The sequence below is a fragment of the Delphinapterus leucas genome, chromosome 15 (genome assembly GCF_059928025.1).
Source record: "Delphinapterus leucas isolate spDelLeu-1000000601 "Yukka" chromosome 15, BTC_Dleu_Yukka2, whole genome shotgun sequence".
Taxonomy (NCBI): domain Eukaryota; kingdom Metazoa; phylum Chordata; class Mammalia; order Artiodactyla; family Monodontidae; genus Delphinapterus; species Delphinapterus leucas.
Window position 1 is genome coordinate 7,096,949 of NC_143143.1, and position 21,533 is coordinate 7,118,481.

Consider the following 21,533-nt stretch of genomic DNA (forward strand, 5'->3'; position numbering starts at 1 on the left):
CTGAGCAGGGAGGCCAGGGCGGCAGGTGGCAGGACTCAGGGTCCCGGGTGAAGAGGAAGGGAGGCTGAGTCTGAGCAGGTGATGTTTTTTGAGGGCCTGGAATGGGACTGGCTGATCCTCACCTGATGGTATCTTCCAGACGCCCCTCCCCCAGGTGCCGCAGAAACATGGCCTGGAGGTCGCTCCAGTACAATGTGCCCTGGTGGGAGTCCGGGCCCAGCTCATGGTTCATGTCCTCGCTGACCACCATCACGTCATCCCCACATGCCTGGCAGGACCCCCGGAAGACCACGTAGCCCAGGAGGAAGGCTGGTGGGTGGCAAGATGGAGAGTCTCCTTGTGCCCCTCTCTGGACCCCAGATATCTCCCCCAGCCCAGCCCCTCCACTGGGGGTGGGGATGACTCTCACCCCCAGTGAAGATCAGTAGGGCTGTCAGGACCAGGTAAGGGGTGGCTCTTCGTCCTGCTGCTGCCCAGAGTCTGGGGTTTTGCCGAGCTGGTCGAGAGCCCAGGGGCTCGGGGCCCCTCAGCTCCATGGGGAAGAAGTGGGCCGGTGGCTCGGTCCCCTCCTCCCTGTCTTCCTCTTCCTCCTCCAGGGGCCCCTGCTGGGTGCCCTCCACACGCTTGTAGATGGTCTGAGAGGGTCCTGGGGACAACCTTTGCTGTAGGGGCGTGGTGGACATGAAATCGGGGAAAGAGGCCTGGAGGATGGGGAGGAATCTGGCGATAACAGGGTCAGTGACTTCGGGGTGCCATGGGCACAAGGCAGGGGAGAGGGCCCCAAGAAGCAGGCTGGGGGGGAGAGTAGGAGGTAGGGAAGGGGAGGGGCCCACTTGGGGTTTGGGAGGGGACTGAGGACCTGGAGAGAAGGCCTAAGGGTCTCCCAACCCCACTCTATCTTACCGCTCTCTGGAGTAGACCCCAAAGCCGCTCCATGCTCGTGCCCCCTCCTGAGCCCTGCAGTCTGTCCCCCACCCCCAGTGATAAACCGTTTGTGGGAGCCCCAAGAGGCCCCTTATCAGCCCTGGCAGGCAGCCTGAGCCCAGGCCCTTCTCTGCCTCCCCCGTCCCAGGGTGGGGGCACAGTCCGGGCTTCAGTTCAGCCTTCCAGACACGGCCCCCAGCCCAGGCTAGAGGATGAGGGGCTGTGCCCTCCCCTGCCAATCCCTCCGCAGTCCCACTCCTGCCCTCTTCTTGCAAAACAATCAATTTTTTGGCCTTGGGGCAGACTTTGGCCTCTAGTTCCCGTCAAGGCTGGGGGAGGAGGGCTGATGGCTGGGGAAGGCGGAGATATGGATGCCCCTTCCACCCTCCTGCTTCCTCCCTTCCCAATGTCCTTGGGGACCCCTTCCTAAGCTCCCCACCATGAACACCTCTGCCCCTTCCTCATCTGGCTTGCGGGCTCCCCAATACCCAAGCCCTGTAACACATTAGCTGCCCTCCCAGTGGGATCCCTAGCTGAAGGGGCCACAGTGGTGTGACCTGGGGTTTGGCCTGGCCATGTGGGTGCCTGTCCCATTGGAATCAGGCTGCAAGGGGGGTCCAGGCTCCTGCTGGCTGCTGCGGAGGGAGGTGCATGGGTGGGAGCACATGGTCAGGCAGGGCCGGTGAGTGCTCCAGGATGGGGATCCTGCCTGGAGTCAGGGATCTGTGGGTCAAGGCCCACCAGGCATCAGTGGAAAGAATCCTGGCCAAGGCACGGGCAGAGGTGGGTAACGTTGGACAAGTGATGGTCCTCCCTGGGCACCTGTGCCTCTTTGGTTACCAAAGGACTTGGACCACACGGGTTTCTATCTCTTTGGGGTCTGGGGACCTCAGAACACAGGCACAAACTACTAAGTTTTACCTACAGTTTCAGGCAGGGGGCAAGGAGCTCTGGAATGGAAGGGCTCAAGGGCCCAGTGTCGGGGTCTTCGTAGGAGACCTCAGTTCCTACCCAAGTTGGGAGAGTTCTGAGCTGCTGGGGAGTACCGGTGCCACATTCCCTGCCCCACTCTTGTCACCGCCTAGCGCCCCGGAAAAGACAGCGCAGTCCCGTCTCACCTGAGCTGTGGGTCCAGGGGTGCTTAAGTGCGGCCTCTCGGGAGGCCCGAGGCCCCGCCCACCCAAGATCCCACCTCCGGTCCCGCCCAGGCCCCGCCTCTGGGGCGGATCCTCGGCTCCGCCCCGCCCCTACCGCCGCATCCTCTCTCCGGCTCCCACTTCCCGCCGCAACTCAGCTCCACGCTGGGCGCCTAATTGAGCGACTCTCCCGCGTTCTCGCTGCGTGATCCTCCCTGGATTGCGGCCCCTTTGAAACCTGAGGCATCCGTGGCTCCTACGGCTCTGCCCCCGCCCGCAGACCTTGCCCTGGCGTCCACCGTGCGATTCCGAATGGGTATAGGTGTGGTCCTCCCTTCTCCTCTCTCCAGACCCCTGCCCCCACTGCCCACCCCCAAAGAGGCCAACTTTTTTTTTTTCTTAAAACATTTTTACTCCTTTCAACCCATAAACATCACAATCTAAGAGGACGAGTGGGGAAGGGAAGAAAAGCGGGCGCTGGGAGCGTTGGGGGCTTCGATCTGCGCTGGCGGAGCAGAGGTGGGGGAAACCATCTCCTTGCTTTCGCGTTCCCTCCCCCGCCGCTGCAGGCGGGCCTGTGGACGGGGAGCGGGCGCCCTCAGGGGCACTTCCGCTCCACACACTGCTTCCCGCCCTCCTCATATTCCTGCTTGGAGATCCACATTTGCTGGAAAGTGCCCTGGGTCGGGGGGGGGGGGCGACATCGGCGGTCGGGGAGGCTCTGGAGAGAGGGAGAAGCGCCTCCCCACACGCCTCCCGCGCAGGCTCGCCTCCTCGGAACCTCCTCCTCTCAAGCCCACAGCCCTCCCGCAGCCACCAACTTGCCCCATCTTCCTGTCCCCTCCTTCGTATTCAGAGGGCGAATACCTGCTTCATATCGTTCAATCCACGATTCATTCATTCAACAAGTATTTATTGAGCACCAGTCTGCCCGGGGCCCAGGGCTGTTCTCGAGCTGGGAGGTGGAGCTTACAGCCCCAGGCCAGCCAACCGGCGCCCCAACACTCCACATCCATTCTCCACCAGATACCCTATCACTCCGTCAGGCCTTCCAAACACGCCAAGTCGCGCTCCTTCCCAAGAAAAATCTTTCCTCCTCCCTCCCCACCATTCCGACACCACCTAACATCAGGATATTAGGATGTCGTCACTTTGGCGCCCCACCTCCACCCTCCCGCTGAAACAAGCGCCTTGAGGGTCTCCAGCCCTGGCATTTCAGACTGCACCCTCTCTGTGGTTGTCCTGCCTCTGCCTGAAAGTTAGTGTGTGTGTCCCTGCTTCTGTCCCTTGGCGTGTCCAGGAAGAACACACCTTCCTGGACCAGGTCATTCCCCTCCCTTCTGCTCACGTGCCAAGGCCCCACCCTTCCCAACATCTCTGGTTTCCAGTGCAGATCTCTGCGCTGAGTTCCAGACCCAAATACAGTAAGGCCCCTACATACCAACGAGTTTCCTTCTGAGAGCGTGTTCTTAAGTCCAATTTGTTTCTAAGTCTAACAAAGTTAGCCTAGGTACCCAACTAACACCATCGGCTATATAGTACCGTACTTTAATAGGTTTATAATACTTTTCCCACAAGTATATTATGTCTGCTGAAATAAATATAGACACTAGGGATCCAAAGAAATCATGAAGACCACACATAATACTGAACGCAGTTTTAACAAATGTGGTCACAGTGAAGTAACTGGATTAAAAAGATGATATCTGATTTTTATCTATCATTCCAATATCTATAATATCTAATGTACATTCCTATTCAAAATTCTTCAGAGTGAAATTATTTTATGGGCTTGAAATATAATTTTTAAAGAAATATCTTATGCTAAGGTTGCATATTCTAAGAAGTTCTGCACTAGTGCCAATGAAATGAACACTTCTATTTTTTACAAGTACGGTACGATTGTACTCTATACAGTACTGTACAGTAAAGTACACAAAAGCAAATCACTTGTGGAGGATGCACGCGTGTGACAATGTACGCCAGACACGTGAACTAACTATGTGATTGGACATGCGAACATTCGCATCTTTGAAAGTTCGAAACCCGAAGGTTCGTAAGTAGGGGACTTGCTGTACTCACCTGTCTTTGGACACCTCCTCCTCAGTGTCCCCCGGGACCTCACCCTCAACATGTCCACAAGTGTGTTCACTATGTTCGCCCACACCTGCCCCAAACCTGCTTCTCTGGTCATTCTCACCTTCTACAGTTGCCCTGTCCAAATCCAGTGGCCATTCGCTACATGGAACATTTGAAATGGAGCTATTGAGCACTTGAAATGTGGCTAGTCCGAAATGAGATATGCTCCACATGTCGAATATATACCGGATACTGAAGACTGAACCCAGGGAAAAGAATGTAAAACATCTTAACTTTTATATTGATGACATATTGAAATGATAATACTTTGGATATGTTGGATTAAATAGGATATATTCTTAAAACTTAATTTCACGTGTTTCTTTGGACTCTTTTTAATTATGGCTACTAAAACATTTTAAATGACCTATGTGGCTCACATTACATTCCTCTTGGACAGCACTGCCAGCATCTAGCATCCCGGGCCTCGTCCTTGAGCCGGTTCCCTCTTACCTCGCGTATGCAAACAGTGTCCACATTCTGTCAGTCAGAACTCTGATAAGCTTTCAATTCCACCCCGATATCTGCTCCGCCGTCAAACGCAGGTCACAGTGGAGACCACAGCAGCCCCCTCCAATCCGCTCTCTGCTCTGCAGCCCAAGTGAGTTCACTCAACTCAGATCTCACAGCATCTACCCACTGCCTTTGGCCTCGCCTAGCTCCCCGCAGGAGCCAAGCACCCTCTCTCCCACTTTGCCTCATAAGTTCTTACTCACTCTTTCATCTCAGCTTGAGTGCCCCTTAGAGGCCCTTCATGACCCCTGAACAAAATCAAGTCTTCCTTTGAAGGAACACCCCACACTTTGTGATGACCTCCTGTTTAATCGTCTCGGCTTCCAGGCTGTTCCCACGCACAGACGCGGGGACTAGGTCGGGCTGTCTGTCCACTTCAGGTGCACGGGAGGCCCTCAACAACTGTGTGACTGACACACTCTCAGCCCTGAGCTAACTTCAGGGGTTCAGTCTCCTGTCACTCTGACCATTGTTTCTGTCTCCTTGGGGGCACCCACTCTAGTGGATATCCTTCTTGTCCTGTCATGGCCCTGCTGTCCCACTCTGTGTGGCTGACACCTGCACCCCCAGATGCAGTTTGCATCTGCACCTCTCGCTCAGCGTCTTGCCTCTACCCCAGCAGCTGGTCCAGACTGAACTCCCCACCTACCGCCCCAGAACCAACCTGCCAGCTTCCTTCTGTTTGCCCCTTGCTCACCACCCCATCCCCACTGCTACCCATTCCATGACTCCAGGACAATAGGAAGAACCTCCTGGCAAGGTCCCCTCACATCCGGCTCATACCCTGATCCCCAAAGACTCATGTCTGACATAACCTTCCCAAACGTGCCTGTGGCCATCACATCACCTTGCCCCAAACCTTCAGGGTCTCACCCTGGCACACAGGGCCACCACAATCTCATCCCAGCCAACCTCTCCGGCTTCCTGTCCTCCTCTCCCTGATTTGTGTCCTGATGTAGGATCCACCTTTCTGGGAGCAGTGACTGCCCTTTCATAAATGTTTGTTGAATGAATGAATGAGGAGGCAGGCAAGGCGATGGGGGCTGTCTGGATCTGCTCTTCCCCACATTCAGCGCTAGGCCAGGCCCCTCCCCTCTCACCAGTGAGGCCAGGATGGAGCCCCCGATCCAGGGGCTGAACTTGCGCTCCATGGTGCTGTTGCTGGCGATGAGCTTCAGTCTCATGCTCTGGGGAGAAAGAGGGGCTGGGGGAAGCAGACACCTGGCTTCTGGGAAGGGACAGGGCTGGGGGTAGGGAAGACTGGGAAGCCACAGCAGGAAGGGGCCACTCTGGTGGCCAGAACGTTTGCTTGATGTGTGGGAAGGAGGAAGGACTTGGTCCTGAAGGGCTGAGCCAGGACTGGAGTCCAGGGCCCTGGCCAGGGGTGGGTTCCTACCGGTGGAGTCTTCTGGGAAAGCTCTCGATTGAGTCTGTCAGTGAAGCCTTGGAGCAGCGTGTTCCCACCAGTGACAATGACACTGCCGTACAGGCCCTGAGAGCAGGGAGGAGGAGTGAGCACTCATGGGACAGCCCCTCCCCGCCCCCAGCTTCTCCTGGGCCCCTCTGCCAAGACTCAGGCTTGGGCCTCACCGGGCGAATGTCAATGTCGCACATGCCGATGCTGGTGGTCACCACGTGGCCCACACCTAGCATGGTGTTCCCCGAAAGGCCCTGCAGAGAAAGGTGACTGGGCTTTGGGCCCTCTGTCCCCTCTCCCAGACCTCTGTGATCCTTCCCAGCTTCTCCCACACCCCAGGATCCAGGGCCCTCCACCCAGCCCCACCTTGACATTGGAGGGATCAAACAGGCCCTCAGGGATGCGGAGTCGCTCCGCACCATAGTCTGTGTTGTAGCCATTGGGCATCTCGTAGTGCACTGTGGGCATCTGCGCAGCCACCCTGCCCAGGAAGGAGCAAGACTCTGCTTGGGGGTGCTCCCAAAAGACCAGCGGTCCCCCCTGAGCTCCAGGCCTGCCCCCTTTCCACCCCCCACCCCCCAGCCATGAGCTGCACTTACTGCTCGTCATAGGGAGAGTCCGAGACCTGCAGCACGGAGGCCTGGAAGTCCTGGATCACCTCCTGAGAACCCAGGGAGGTGGTGAGGGCTGGGTTCCCATCTCAGGGCCCACCCCACTCCGCCTGCAGGGCCTCTGTCCCTCCCCGCGGCTCATGGCAGGGGACTAGGAGGTGGGGGGCACGGGGGTTTGGGGGGATTTCTCCAGCGCCTCACATTGCACATGTAGTTATGCCAGGACTTGGAAACCTGGGGTAACTTCTCCTTCTTCTTCCAGTTTGGGGGGGCGCCCTCCCGTACGGGCTCCTGTGGGGGCACAGCCTGTGAGCACCCTACGCCATCCCACACTGGCCCAGCCTACCCTGACCACACCTGCCAGCTCTGCAGCTAATGGGCACTGGGTTCTCTGCTCTGTTGCCCAGAAAAGGTGTTTCTCCCCCTTCCCTGTTAGAGGAGAGAGAACGGGGAAAGCCCATCCCCACAGATGCCATGTGTGCAGCGGGTACAGCTGATCTGAAAGGCTTTGGTCAGAGAACACTGAGCGCCCTGGGGAATCCAGTAGGCGGCCAGACCTTAAGGAAACAGCCTTTTACGGATCCATGTTCCACGTGGGGATCCCTTGCATGCAGTGTCTCATTTAACACTCGCGGCAGCCCTACATGCTGTTATTCCATTTTACAGGGGAGGAAACTGAGGCTTGGGAGCTTCAGTCTCATGCTCTAGGTCACACAGCTCTTCTGTGGCAGAAGCAGACCTTGAACCTGGGTCTACTGGACACCAGTACCCACCACACTGGCCCTCACATACACATCCTGCTAGCAGTTGGCTGTGGGACCTCGGCCATATCCCTCAGCCTGTCCAGATCTCTGATGCCTCAATTGCAAATTGAGGGCTGAGGGTCCTTCTGGGGCCTGGCTGCTCCCCACCCTGATATCTGATGGGTCAGTGGGTCGACAGTCATAGGGTCAGTGCCCAGGACATCCCAGAGGCTCCACCTTGGCTGCGATCATGTAAGGCGGGATGATGTCAATTGCCATTTCCTGGAAGAGCTCTCGGCACTGCATGGAGATGAAGTCCCCTGCCAGGGGTGACTTGACAATGCCTGGAAAGGAGGGGGTGTCAGGACCTGGTCCCTCAAGGCACCCCCGACCCCTGCCGAGGCCCCACCTTGCTGCAGGACGTAGCCATCGTGCACTGGAATGGCCGTGGTGTGGGTGGCCCCACTGTCCAGCACCAGACCTGTGGAGCGTCCATTTGCAAAGCTGGTGTGGGATGGGTAGGTCAAAGAGACAGCAGCAAGAGGGGGCTGGGACCCGAGTCTGGCCTAGTCACTCTCTTCTTTCCTGGATCCAGCCCATTCCCAGTCTGCAAATCTCTCCTTCTAGTTTGTGACCCATCCGCTAGAGAAAGGCAGCTGAGACCCTTGTCACTTTTTTCTTGTCCGAATCACACTCTCTTCCTCTATTCCTTCCTTTTGAGCTCCCAGCCTCTCTTTAGGTTTAGTTCTATGTCCCATGGGCTCTCTGAAATTAGGGGCTGTATCGCCCCACTGCCTAGCATAGGGTTCAAGGCAAGGCAGATCCTTAAATAAAATAAATGCTGATTGGCTGCTTGGGAAGGGAACAAACACCTCAGTGTCATATACCCTTCCCTCCTCCCTCCAGCCCCAGCCCCTGCTGTCTACTTGTCCCTACTCTCAATGCCCAGCCTGATCCAAGGAATGGGAAAGGGCCGCTGAGCTGGCCACCCCAAGGTCCAAGGCACTTAGCCCCCAGGGGCCCTCTGCACTAATGGGGCTCAGGGGGCTGTCTGCCCATCCAGGATATTACTCTCCATAGAATCAGGCTCAGCCTCCAGCTCAGAACGCCACACCCCCCACCCTGACCCTCCACTCTGGCAGAGAAGCTTAACCCAGTGGATACGCAGTAAGCACAGCTGTCTTGCACAAGAAGAAGGCAGGAATGTTGTACTGCTCAAACATCAGCTCCGTCAGCTTCTCCCGCTTGGCCCGTGTGTTCCACTGAGGAGAAAGTGCAAGAGGGGAAGATTCAGGAAGGGAAAGGCACCGATCCACGTACATACCCGCCACCCCAACACGTATCTTGCGCTGAGGACAGAGGTCAGGTCCCCTGACCCTCATAGATCTTTAGAATGTGAGAACTATAAAGAACTTTAAAGATCACAATTCAAACTCAACTGAAGAAAACAAAAGTTAGAGAGGGAAACTGGCCCAGATCACACAGAAAGCTCTTGGTGGAGCTGGGTCTAGAGTCACAGTCTCTTGACTCGTAGCCCAGTACTCTTGATTGTGCAATACGTACTTCAGCCCCCCCACCCCCAGCCGCCAGTACATCCCTCTTCCTCACTCTAATCATCTCAGAGGCAAGAAAGCTGAGGAAGAAGATCTCTGGGTAAAAATGTTGGATTGAATACAAACATCTACTTTTATTCCCTCCCAAGATCCCAGCAAAACTATAATAGAGGGGGAATTAATTTAAAAAACAACAACAAAAACCCCCCAAACTCACAAAAGCCAACAGGCACATAAAAAGATGCTCAGGGCTTCCCTGGTGGCAAAGTGGTTGAGAGTCTGCCTGCTGATGCAGGGGACACGGGTTCGTGCCCCAGTCCGGGAAGATCCCACATGCCACGGAGCGGCTAGGCCCGTGAGCCATGGCCACTGAGCCTGTGCATCTGGAGCCTGTGCTCCGCAACGGGAGAGGCCACAGCAGTGAGGCCCACGTACCACAAAAAAAAAAAAAAAAAAGATGCTCAATATTTTTGCCCATTAGGGAAATGCAAATCAAAAGCACAATGAGATTCCACTTCACACCCACTAGGATGGTGATAATAATTTAAAAACAAGACAAAACGAAAAAACAGAAAATAACAAGTGTTGGAAAGGATGTAGAGAAATCAGAACCCTTGTCCATTGCTGTTGGGGAGGTTACATGGCTCAGCTGTAGAAAATGATTGGCAGTTCCTCAAAAAATTAACAGAATTATCACATGCCCCAGCAATTTCACTCCTAGTTATATACCCAATGGAATTGCAAACACGTACTCAAACAAATCCTTGTACACAGCTGCCCACAGCAGCTCTATTCACGACAGCCAAGGTGGAAATAACTCAAATGTCCATCAGCAGATGAACGGCAAAACAAATAGTATATCCATACAATGGAATATCACTCAGTCAGCTACAACATAAATGAACCTCGAAAACATTAATACAGACATAAAAAGTCACATACTGTATGATTCCATTTATATGAATGATCCAGAAGAGATATATCCATAGAGACAGAAAACCAACTGATGGTTGCCAAGGGCTGGGGGCAGGGGGAGTGGAGAGAAACTGCTAAATGAAAATGGGTTTTCTTTGGGGGTGATGAAAATGTGTTTTTGTTTTTGTTTTTTTTTTTCGGTACGGGGGCCTCTCACTGTTGTGGCCTCTTCCGTTGCGGAGCACAGGCTCCGGACGCGCAGGCTCAGCGGCCATGGTTCACGTGCCCAGCCGCTCCGCGGCATGTGGGATCTTCCCAGACTGGGGCACGAACCCGTGTCCCCTGCATCGGCAGGCAGACTCTCAACCACTGCGCCACCAGGGAAGCCGATGAAAATGTCTTGAAACTAGATAGAGGTGATGGTTGCAGAACATTGTGAATGTATTAAATGCCACTGAATTTTTAACTTAAAAAAGGTTAATTTTATGTCATGCGAATTTTACCTGAGAGAGAGACAGAGAGGCATAAACCCTTAAAGCTTGAGAAGAACAAGAAATGAGAAAACAGCAACAAATTTTTGAAGGTTGGAAATCAGTTAGGTGAGCAGTAACTGACTTAACAGATTCAAGAATGCTGACTCCTAAACTGGTAGTGGAAAAAGCCAACAACAGCCTGTGCTAAATGGCAGAATCCTCACAGGGATTGGGAATTGGTAGTTTCAGGTAGCTCTGGAAGTGGAAGGAAAGGGGAAATAAAATAAGATTGTTTAAAGCTATTCAAGTAACAGATCCCTAAACTCTCATCCTAATTCCATGGCACTAGGCTATTGCCCACTCCAACCTCAGCAGAAGAGTGGAAATTTATTCTCTGGAGAGAGTAAAACTGAGGGTCTCTGAACTGGTGGGACACTTGTCACTGTTGGGAGTGAGGACACTATACTTAAAAGAGGGGAATTAAGTGATGCCATGCATATTGAATGCTGATAACATCAGCCCTATTTGCTCACTTGGCTTCCAGCAAGGGGTTGGGCAGTCCTGTCTTCAGGTTGGAAGTCTTCCCTGTGAGTTACATCAAAGATCTAAAGATGCAACATCCTAGTCAGACCATCCTATAACAAAGATTGCAGTCAGCAAGTCACACTGCCCAATCAGCTTTTTAGTCCCCCATTCCTAAACATATGCAGACAACCAAGGATTTGTGGAAATCTGAGAAAAACCTAGGAAATGAGATAAAGACTCCCAAAAAAGGGCAGGGAAAAAAAGCAACTTGGAAGAACAATAAGTATACAAGGAGACGAAAACTTCCAAAGACAAAACTAATAATATCCCTGTGAGATAACAAATAATATTGCACCCATGAAATAAGAATAGGATGCTCTAAAGAGTAACATTCATGGAATAATAAAGACCTCCCGGGAAATAAAAATACAGGAGCAGGAATGAGTTAAAAACTCAATAGGGGCTTCCCTGGTGGCTCAGTGGTTAAGAGTCTGCCTGACGATGCAGGGGATGCAGGCTCGTACCCCGGTCCGGGAAGATCCCACATGCCGCGGAGCGGCTAGGCCTGTGAGCCATGGCCGCTGAGCCTGCACGTCCAGAGGCAGTGCTCCGCAACGGGAGAGGCCACAACAGTGAGAGGCCCGTGTACAGCAAAAATACAAAAACAACCCAAAAAAACAAAAAACTCAATAGAAGAGGTGAAAAACAAATTGAGGGAATATCTTGGAAATAAGAGGAAAAAGATAAAGAGATGGAAAACATAACAGAAAAGATGAGAACATTAGGAGACCAGTTCAGGAGGTACAAAATCCAAATAATAGGATTTCTCAAAAGAGAGAATAGAGAAAATTGAAAGAAATAAATCATCAAATAAGTAATTAAAATTTTTTCACTGAGTTGAAAGACATAGGTTTCCAAAATAAAGTGACACATTGGGTGTCCAGAGCCACGGACAAACATAAACCCATATAATGTTGTGAAATTGTAAAACACTGAGGACAAAGTGAAAATTTTATAAACTCTAAGAAAGAAAAATAAGTTACACCAAAGGATCAGGAAATAAATGTTTTTGGCCTTCTTGATAGTAACAGTAGATGCTAGAAGATATTGGAGAAGTGCCTTCAAGATTCCAAAGAAAAATGATTTCCAACCTGGAGTGTTATACCTAGCTAAACTATCAATCCAAGGTTAGACATGCAAGGTCTCAAAAATGTTCTTCTTATGACCTTTCTAAGGCAGTTAGTGGAAGATGTGCCCCATGAAAACAAGGAAGAAAATAAAGAAAAGGAGTCATGTGATACAGGAAACAGGACTTCTAATACAGGAGAGGGGCAAAGTGTTTCCTTAAGATGATGGTGAAGGGAGATGTCAGGATGATAGCTACATCTTCTGCGTAGAAGGTAACTAGTCCAAAGTAGAGCAGGTCAGTGGGCTCCTGAGGAGATTTCTTGAAGATGAAATTGATAGAACACCTTAAGGAATTAATGTCTTGAGAAAAGATATAGATAACTGACGAATAATTTAGGGCCACATTATTAAGTAGATAGAAAAACTAAGGAAAACAGAACCAAGACAATTTTCAGTGCTAGAGAAAACAAAAAGTTGCACAGGAAAGGAAAATAAACCACAGTTTATTGCCTGGTTCAGGCCTGATTAGCATACATAATAATAAGAGTGTAAATACTGAATATTGATCTTAAAAAAACCCAAAACCCTAAACTACAACTGTACTTCAGGTAAGAAATAAGAAATGTGTGTAGCGTGGGCTGGGGAGGAAAGAGAGCCAAATGCTCATTTTCTATAGTGGGAAATCCACAGATAATGTTTAAAGCTAAAAAATTCACAATCAGCAATTTAAGTGTGATATTTAGAGATATAAAAGGTAATGGCGGGACTTCCTGGTGGTCCAGTGGTAAAGAATCTGCCTTACAATGCAGGGCACATGGGTTCGATCCCTGGTCTTGGAACTAAGATCCCACATGCTGCAGGGCAAACAAGCCCACGCGCTTCAACTAGAGAGCCCATGCGCCCTGGAGCCTGCATGCCACAACGAGAGAGAGAAAATACGCACACCACAACTAGAGGGAACCTGTGGGCCACAGCGAAGAGCCCGTGCCGCAATGAAAGATCCAGCAAGCCGCAACTAAGATCCAACGCAGCCAAAAAAAATAAATAAATAAATAAACAGGGGCTTCCCTGATGGCACAGTGGTTAAGAATCCACCTGCCAATGCAGGGGACACAGGTTCGAGCCCTGGTCCGGGAAGATCCCACATGCCGTGGAGCAACTAAACCCGTGTGCCGCAACTACTGAGCCTGCACTCTAGAGCCCGTGAGCCACAACTACTGAGTCCACGCACCTAGAGCCTACGCTCCGCAACAAGAGAAGCCACCGCAAGAAGCCTGCGCACTGCAACAGAGAGTAGCCCCCACTCGCTGCAACTAGAGAAAGCCTGCACGCAGCAACAAAGACCCAACGCAGCCAAAAATAAATAAATTCATTAAGAAATAATAATAAATAAATATTTTTTAAAAAGGTAATAGCAAAAAAAAAAAAGCTAAAAGAGAGAAGAGCAATTGCCTCTGGAAAAGGGGCAATAGAAGGAGAAGGCTATGAATGGCATTTTTTTTCTTAACATACTTTATAAAACAAATTGATCCTTTACATGTATATATAATATTGACAAAGAATGTAAGTTAAAAGGTCATAAAAGGACTTGGGGTGGTGGGGCAGTGTATAAGGTTGACTGCGGGAAGGGCAAGTGGATAGAGCTGGAGGAGAGAGGGAGGCGTGGAGACTAAACCAGGGAGGAAGGAAAGTGGTTGAAGATGATGGAGTTGGAAGGAAAGTTTGAAAAGCGAAGTGGAGTGAGTGATGGCTTGAAGAGAGAGGTGAATGGTGGGCCCCAGGGCTTGACTAGCAGCTGGATGAGGCACTTACCGGGGCCTCGGACATGAGCACTGGGTGTAGATTTGGCTCAGACTTGACGTGTTTGCTGTAGGTGTGATCCAGGATCGCACGGAAGCACTCCCAGTCCTCAACTGGGGCCAGGAGACCAGTGGAGAGATGAGGGTGGGCAGGCAGGAGTCCAGGGACAGGAAGGAAAGGAAGGAGGGAAGGAAAATCCGGGGGAGGGGAAATAAGACAAGCTCCAGCAGAAGTCCCCCCTTCCCAGGAATCTGGTGGCCCCTGGTTAGGAACCAGGCAGCTGTGGGAAGAAGTGAGGGCATCCCTGGGACTTGGGCCGCTGCAAGGAAGACTCTGTGGATGTGGGGTGCTGTGCCCCAGGTTGTTGGGTGTGGGCTCTGAGTCTGTGTCAGGAGGCAGTGGGTGGGGGCCCCGTACTCATGCCATTCTTGAGGGGTGACATGACCTCCGCTCCATCCCGAGGCACGTGGAGGGCATTGGTGTCGATGTGAAAGATCTTCCCTTTCTTCTCCTTCTCCCCCTCCAACTCCAGCCCGCCCCCCTCCTCCGCGGCCAGCAGCCCCACTGTGGTGGGAAAGTCAGCCTGGAGGGGGGGCATGGGCGGAGAGAAATCAATCTCTTGCCCGGTTCCAGGCCCATGGCAGGGCCCTCAGCCCACCCCTGGGTTTACTCCCTCATTCCCACTCAGCAAAGCTTCTCTCTGGGCTCCGAGAGCCCTGGATCACTGGGAAGCCTGGAGGGGAGCCCTAGGTTTTGGGGAGGGGGCTGGAAGGCTCACCTTGGGGCAGTCCTCCCCAGCGTACCCAGCGCGGACTGAGAAGGAGCCAATGTCAAAGACCAGCGCCCCCACCTCATCTGTGCGGGGAGACAGACTTGTGAGGGGATCTCTCCCAAACTCTCTCCTCTTGGATTGTTCCGAAAGGAGGTCAGGGCAGAGCCACCTTCAACGCCAGACGGTGCGGGTGGGAGCTCGGCCAACAGTTTAGGGTCCTGGGAGTGGGGGTCAAGACCCCAAAGTCCCTTTCTGCTCAGTGGCCGTTTTCAGGCCACTCTCCTTGCTGGGCTGGGGGCCGGGCGGTGGTGGGTTGAATGGTAGAGAGGTTGGGCCCGGTGCGCGCGAACGTCCGGGGGCGGGGGTCGAAGGTGGGAGTGGCGCAGGACACAAACCAGGGGCTAGACCTGCTCGAGCGCCGAGGTGCCAGGCCCCAGGGTGCCCAGAGCTTGGGTCTCGCGGGTTCGGGGCGCTGGGATTCGGGCGAGGCCGCGCCAGGCTGGAGAGCCCGAAGCCCGAGGCTCGCTCACCTCCGCCGTAGACGCCCCCGCTCATAGTGCCCTCTCAGCGCTGCTCGCGGCCCGTGGGCAGCGGCGGGATCAGCACCGAGGCTGCCGGACAGCTCCCGGGACCCCGGGCGGGGCGGGGCGCGGGGCGGCCAATCGGGAGGCCAGGTTCCCCGCCCCCAACGGCGCCGCCGATAGGCTGAGAAGCCAGACAATAACCCGGCAGGGGGCCGCTGCTTTAAAGGGGCAGACACCTCAACCTTAGGCGCCGGGGAGGGGGTTAGCAAGGACCTCGAGGCCGGCCCTAAGGGATAGGCTGGCAGAGAGCAGGAGTACGCAAGAGATGGAGACCTTGTCCATTCGGAGTCTGTAGGGTGACTGACGGGGGGCCTCTGCTCCCTTACTTTTTAAAATGGGGTCTAGAAAAGGGCGCCATCGTCTCCGAGACGCGTCCATTCTCAGGCTCCTGAGCAAGGTTCTGCCATACCCAGGACTGAATGAAATCACTGGGAGAGGGAGGGTAGGGAAGGAGAGGGAGAGGTACGGGAAGGGGTTGTCTCCATTTTCTCCCTGTTTCTTGCCACCCTTGTCTTTCTGATGGTCCCTCTTTTCCTCGCTGGTCCTCTGGTGCCTGGGCCTTATACATACACACGTTTATGCACATGTACACACGTTCACACATGGCGCTCAGCTAAACCAGCTTTAGTTTCCTTTCCCTCTCCCTCTCTTTTCATCTGTTCTTCTCAGGAGTTATTTATCAAGCAAGTAGATTTTCCCCTCATAGGCTCCTAGGTCCTTCTTGGCTCCTGGCATGAGGCCATCTCCACAGCAGTTTTGAAAGAGAAGGTGAAGGAGTGGCTCTGACAGCCTGGCTCAGTTGAGAGACTCTTATGTGAGCATATGGGTAGGTGTGTGCCTGTATGTATGTGAGTGTGTCAGCATTCGTGTGCATATGCATATGTGCATGTGTTGGGGGCACTCCCACCTACTTGTTTAGGGGTGGGGGGCAATAAGACCAGAGATAGCATTGGAAGAGTGTTCTGTGTGATGGCCGGCCGAATACCCCTGAAGGTTCTCAGCTCATCAGATACTCATTCTGTAAGGGACTCCACCCTTCCTTAGCCAAAGGACAGATGGTTTGAGCTGGTTCATCCGTTACCCACTGGCGACAGTGGCATTTCACATGCCCAGGGGTGGTTCTGAGCCCAGGCCTGGCTCCCCAGACTGGAGGCTTCAGTGGGAGGGGTGAGCTGATTCAGGAGTTGGGAAACAGAAATATCCCAGCGTGAGCCTAGGTCAGCCATTGTCCTCTATAAATTGAGGCCTGGATGAATTGGAACAGCCCCTTAACCTCTCAGCGCCTCATTTCTTCATCTTTCAAAATGCTGAGGTGAGAATTAAAGGAGAACACTGGAGGGGAAAATGATTCTATTCATGGTCTGCACCTCTCCTTTTTGTTGACATTGAATAATGTTGCTTCACTTCCCTTGTAAATTCACCTTGTCAATTCCCACTATCCCCTCCCCCATCCCAGTCAGGATCTCAGATTCAGAAACTACCCCAGTCAGGGGAAACCTTACTGATCCTGGATACAACTCCTAGATTTTATAGGGATTTCCCCAGATAGAAGCAGGGCCCTGTCTTGGGTCACACAGCCCACTGGGGCAGAGCCAGGACTAGAGCTCACATCTCTCATCAGCCAGTTGACAGATGACCTTGTTTCATAACACCTCTATGTCCCTCTGCAAGCTTCACTGTCCCCATTCGTAGGACAGGTGGTGGTGAGGACTCAAGAATCAAGTTCCTGGCTAAGAGCTGGGCACACAGGGCTATTCAGCAAACACTGGGTCTTAAGAAAATCCCTAGGGCATTTTTGAGGCTTTAAAATTATTATCCATTTATTCATAGAAATCTGTAGTCTATCTGGTAAAATGATTTTTCCTCTCATGGTTGGTAGAAAAGCTAAAGTCAGCGAACTACCGACTAGACTTGATTTACCGCCCAGACAACTGTGGCCAATTTCCATTTGTCATAGGATCTGACATGATATGCTATTGCATGATGGAAGTGGTTAAGGTAAAGTTTATTAATATATTTCATTCATCCATTCATTGATTCAACAAACATCTTTTATGCCTACGGTGTGCCAGGCATTGTACAAAGTACGGGAATACTAAGGTGCATAAGATATATCCCTGCTCTCAAGGAGTCTTGGTGCAGTGGGGAGCTCAGACATGCATGAAAGTGGGGTGAAATGGAGTCCCAGAGGAGGGAGGGGCTACCTGTCTCTGAGAGTCCAGGGAGGCTTCTAAAAGTGAAGTTTGAATTGTGAAGGATAAATAGGGGTCACTGGTGAACAAGGTGGGGAAGGTCCTCCACCCAGAGAACAGTGTGAGCAAAGGTCCATATGTGGAAATAGGAGAGTTGGAGATGAGCTGGTGGCAGAGACCAGCGTCAGGGGAAGATGAAACTAGAAAAATAGTCAAAGACTGACTCGTTAGGCTTCCCTGGTGGCGCAGTGGTTGAGAGTCTGACTGCTGATGCAGGGGACACAGCTTCGTGCCCCGGTCCGGGAAGATCCCACACGCGGCGGAGCGGCTGGGCCCGTGAGCCATGGCCACTGAGCCTGCGCGTCCGGAGCCTGTGCTCTACAACGGGAGAGGCCACAACAGTGAGAGGCCCGCGTACCGCAAAAAAAAAAAAAAAAAGACTGACTCGTTTATGCCTGAACCCTGTTTTTACTTAGCAAACACAAAGCATCTGCTATGTGCCAGGCACTGTATAAATGCTTTACAAATATTAAGTAATTTAGTCCTCATAATGACCCGATCATCATCTCCATTTTGCAAGGGAAACAGAAGCATGGAGAGGTAAACGACTGGCCCAAGTTCACTCAGCTGGTAAGGGACAGCTGAGATTTGAACTGTGGCATGTGAAGAGTATTGGTCCTGGGGAAAATGTTGCCATACTTCTATTCATTTCATAGATGTTCTCCAGGTGCCTGATAGGCACTGGGAATAAAATGGCTCATATAACTTGATGTGACTCTCACTGAGTTTAATGTCTATTCTAGAAGATGGATGATTAAACAATTAGCTCAATAAAGTCATCTGGAGGTTCTCACACTAGCCAAACCTGAGCACCTGGTAATGACATTGAAGGTGGTAGGACCATGACCCCCAGACCCCACACCTTGGATAGGATTTGGCATCTTATTTGTGTCTATTCATTGCTTGGTGAGCTCTCACCGAGACCTCTTCCAGACAAGCCAAGTGCCCTGGCTTCCCAGGGAGCCCCTAGTGCAGGTGGCAAGTGCCCAGAAAGAAAGTCCAGTAAAGACTGCAATAGGCACGGAGCCAGCACTGCAGTGGGGCACAAACAGTGACGTAGTTAGGGAAGCAATATTTAAACTAAGACTGAGAAAATGAAAAATTTCCCAGCTGACAGGAAGCAGAATTGGAATGGGGGGTGGAAGGCATTCTTAATAGAGGGGAAAAGACCCAGCCTCTCTGTCTTGCAAAGAAGTTTGGCCTTTGTCATGGAGTCAGTGGGGAACTACTGCATGGTTTTGAACAGCAAAGTTATATGATCCAACTTGCATTTTAGAAAGATACCTCCTGGAAGCTATTTGGTAGGTTGATTAGAGAGGGACTATCCTGAAAGGCCAGGAAATAGGCAAGAACCAAGGTAATAGCAGCTGGCGTACAGTAGAACGGATAGATTTAAGTAATACTGGAGAGGTAGCACTGACAAGATGTATTCACTGATGACGTAGACTGCTAGCCTTACATCAATAGCCATCTCCCTCCTTTCTTTTTTTTTCTAAATAAGTTTATTTATTTTAGTTATTTTTGGCTGCGTTGGGTCTTTGTTGCTGCGCGCGGGCTTTCTCTAGTTGTGGCGAGCGGGGGCTACTCTTCATTGCGGTGCGTGGACTTCTCATTGCAGTGGCTTCTCTTACTGTGGAGCACGGGCCCTAGGCGTGTAGGCTTCAGTAGTTGTGGCTCGCAGGCTCTATAGCACAGGCTCTGTAGTTGCAGCGCCCAGGCTTAGTTGCTCCGCGGCATGTGGGATCTTCCCAGACCAGGGACTGAACCTACGTCCCCTGCAATGGCAGCAGATTCTTAACCACTGTGCCACCAGGGAAGTCCCCTTCTTTGTTTATGAACAATGTTTTAACTGGGTATATGGCTACAGACTACATTTCCCAGCCTTCCTTGCATCTGGCCAACTTCTGAATAGAAGTTAGTGGTGTCCTTAAACAGGAAAGAACTCATGCTTCCATGCCACCCCCCTTCCCAAGAGATGGATTCAGATACAATAGTGGGAAATGCCTGGGCCACATTGGACACAGAGATGGAGGCCACAGGTTGAGGATGGCTGAGATGCCCCACAGTCCTGGAGGATCTATTCTGGGGTTGTCACTTAAGCCACTGAATTTTGGGGACTCTTTGTTCTAGCAGCTTGGACTATAGCCTAACTAACTGACCATCTTTTGGATATGGGGAATGAGGGGGTGAGAAGCTCCTGGGCAGATGGTGGTGCTGTTAACTGGGCCAAGAGATTCAGAGGAGAAGTAGGGTTGGGTAGGATGGGGTGGGGTGGAAGAGGATTACTTTAGTTTTGAATATGTTGAATGTGAGACATCTGTAAACAGGGATGTGCAGTCACTGTTTTAACAATTATCTTTTCGGGAAAGGGGAATTTCGATCTGAAGCGTTTGCTGACTTCCATGGTGTAAATACTCTCACCACAACGATTACAAGTCACTACTATCAACATGACGTCATTGAATAAGGAGTTGAATAAAGTCAGCAATGGCCTCCTGCGAGCTGGTCCAAGCTAGCACGAGCTGACTCCAGTGCACCACTGTCCATGAACATGTAGGTGGAGACGTTCAGTCTGCAGTTGGACAGACACCAAGTCTGCATGTGGAGACAGAGATCTGAGAGCGATGAGCAATTAAGGGGTAATGAAAGTCCCAGTAGTGACTGGAGTCACCAGTGAATAACATGGAGAGTGAGAAGAGGAGGCTGAAGCTGGGATCCTGAGAAAATCAACGTTTACAGAGTGTCCTGAAGAGGAGGAGAAGGCTGAGGAGAAGCCTGAGAAAGAACAGTCAGAGGGAGGAGGAAGTGTCCCATGACCCACCAGGGCCAGGTTTTCCACATGCGCTCCAGGGCTTCTGTCTTCTCAGAGAGATTGGTCATCCTCTGGTCATCCCCTACCTGTCTCTATCTTCACCTCTCTCCTTTCTCTCCTTCTCATTATTATCTTTTTTATTATTATTATTTTTATAAACAAGGTTTTTTTTTTATAAATTTACTTATTATTTTTGGCTGCGTTGGGTCTTTGTTGCTGCACGCGGGCTTTCTCTAATTGTGGCGAGTGGGGGCTACTCTTAGTTGCGGTGCGCGGGCTTCTCATTGCAGTGGCTTCTCTTGTTGCAGAGCACGGGCTCTAGGCGCACGGGCTCAGCAGTTATGGCTTGTGGGCTCTAGAGCACAGGCTCAGTAGTTGTGGCACACGGGTTTAGTTGCTCCACGGCATGTGGGATCTTCCCGGACCAGGGCTTGAACTCGTGTCCCCTGCATTGGCAGGCAGATTTTTTAACCACTGTGCCACCAGGGAAGCCCTTCTCATAAACAAGCTCCAGGAGCTCCCATCAAAACACATATTTCTTGACTCCACATTCTCCTCCCATTGCCGCCCCACCTTTCTATACCCCCTTGCAGCCAAGATTCCCAAAGCCTTGGCCACCTTGGTTGTCTCCACCACCTCATTTCTCACTTGTCCTCAGCCTGCTGCTAGCAAACCAACCATTGCAGATGCTCCAGACCAAGGCAGCAGCAGCCTCCACGGTAGTCAATCCTGTGCCCTCTTCCCAGTCCAGCTTTGTTTCACCTCTCTGCAGCATTCAGCACAGTTTACCATTCCTTTTTTGGAACAGAATTTTCCAAAAATTCTGTTGGGTCCCAGAATTCCACGTTCTCCTGATTTTCTTCTTAGCTCTCTGGCTTCTCCTTTGGCAGCCTGTTCTCCTCTGCCTGACCTTTAAATGTTGGAGCTCCTCAGGGCTTGGTCTTAGGCCATCTTGTCTTTTCCCTGAACCTCTTTATGATTTCATCTGCTCTAAAATGCCACTCATTCTCAAGGCTCTATTCCAACCCAGACTCCTGCTGAGCCCCAGACCTGCTTCGACAGCCACTACTGAGCATTCTGCCTTGCACCTCTCCTAGGCACCTCAAGCCTAACACGTCCCAACTTAAAACTCTTGACCTTCTTCCCCAAATATATCCCCTTCCAGCTGCTCTCCTCTCAGTAAATGGCACTTCCAAGCCTCCAGTACTAATAGTTATTTCCATGGTTGTCTACCAT

General features: G+C 51.8%; 1 protein-coding gene across 1 annotated transcript; it reads right to left on the reverse strand.

The window, feature by feature from the left end:
* Positions 1-1,486: 1,486 nt before the first annotated feature.
* ACTL6B (actin like 6B) lies at positions 1,487-15,204 on the reverse strand. The gene is given in 13 exon segments (XM_089895499.1): positions 1,487-2,739; positions 5,813-5,899; positions 6,109-6,204; positions 6,303-6,383; positions 6,496-6,610; positions 6,729-6,790; positions 6,942-7,031; positions 7,721-7,827; positions 7,893-7,987; positions 8,648-8,745; positions 13,890-13,990; positions 14,295-14,818; positions 15,077-15,204. Coding segments are annotated over 13 exon segments (1,665 nt in total). The 3' UTR covers positions 1,487-2,658.
* Between the last annotated feature and the right edge of the window lie 6,329 nt (positions 15,205-21,533).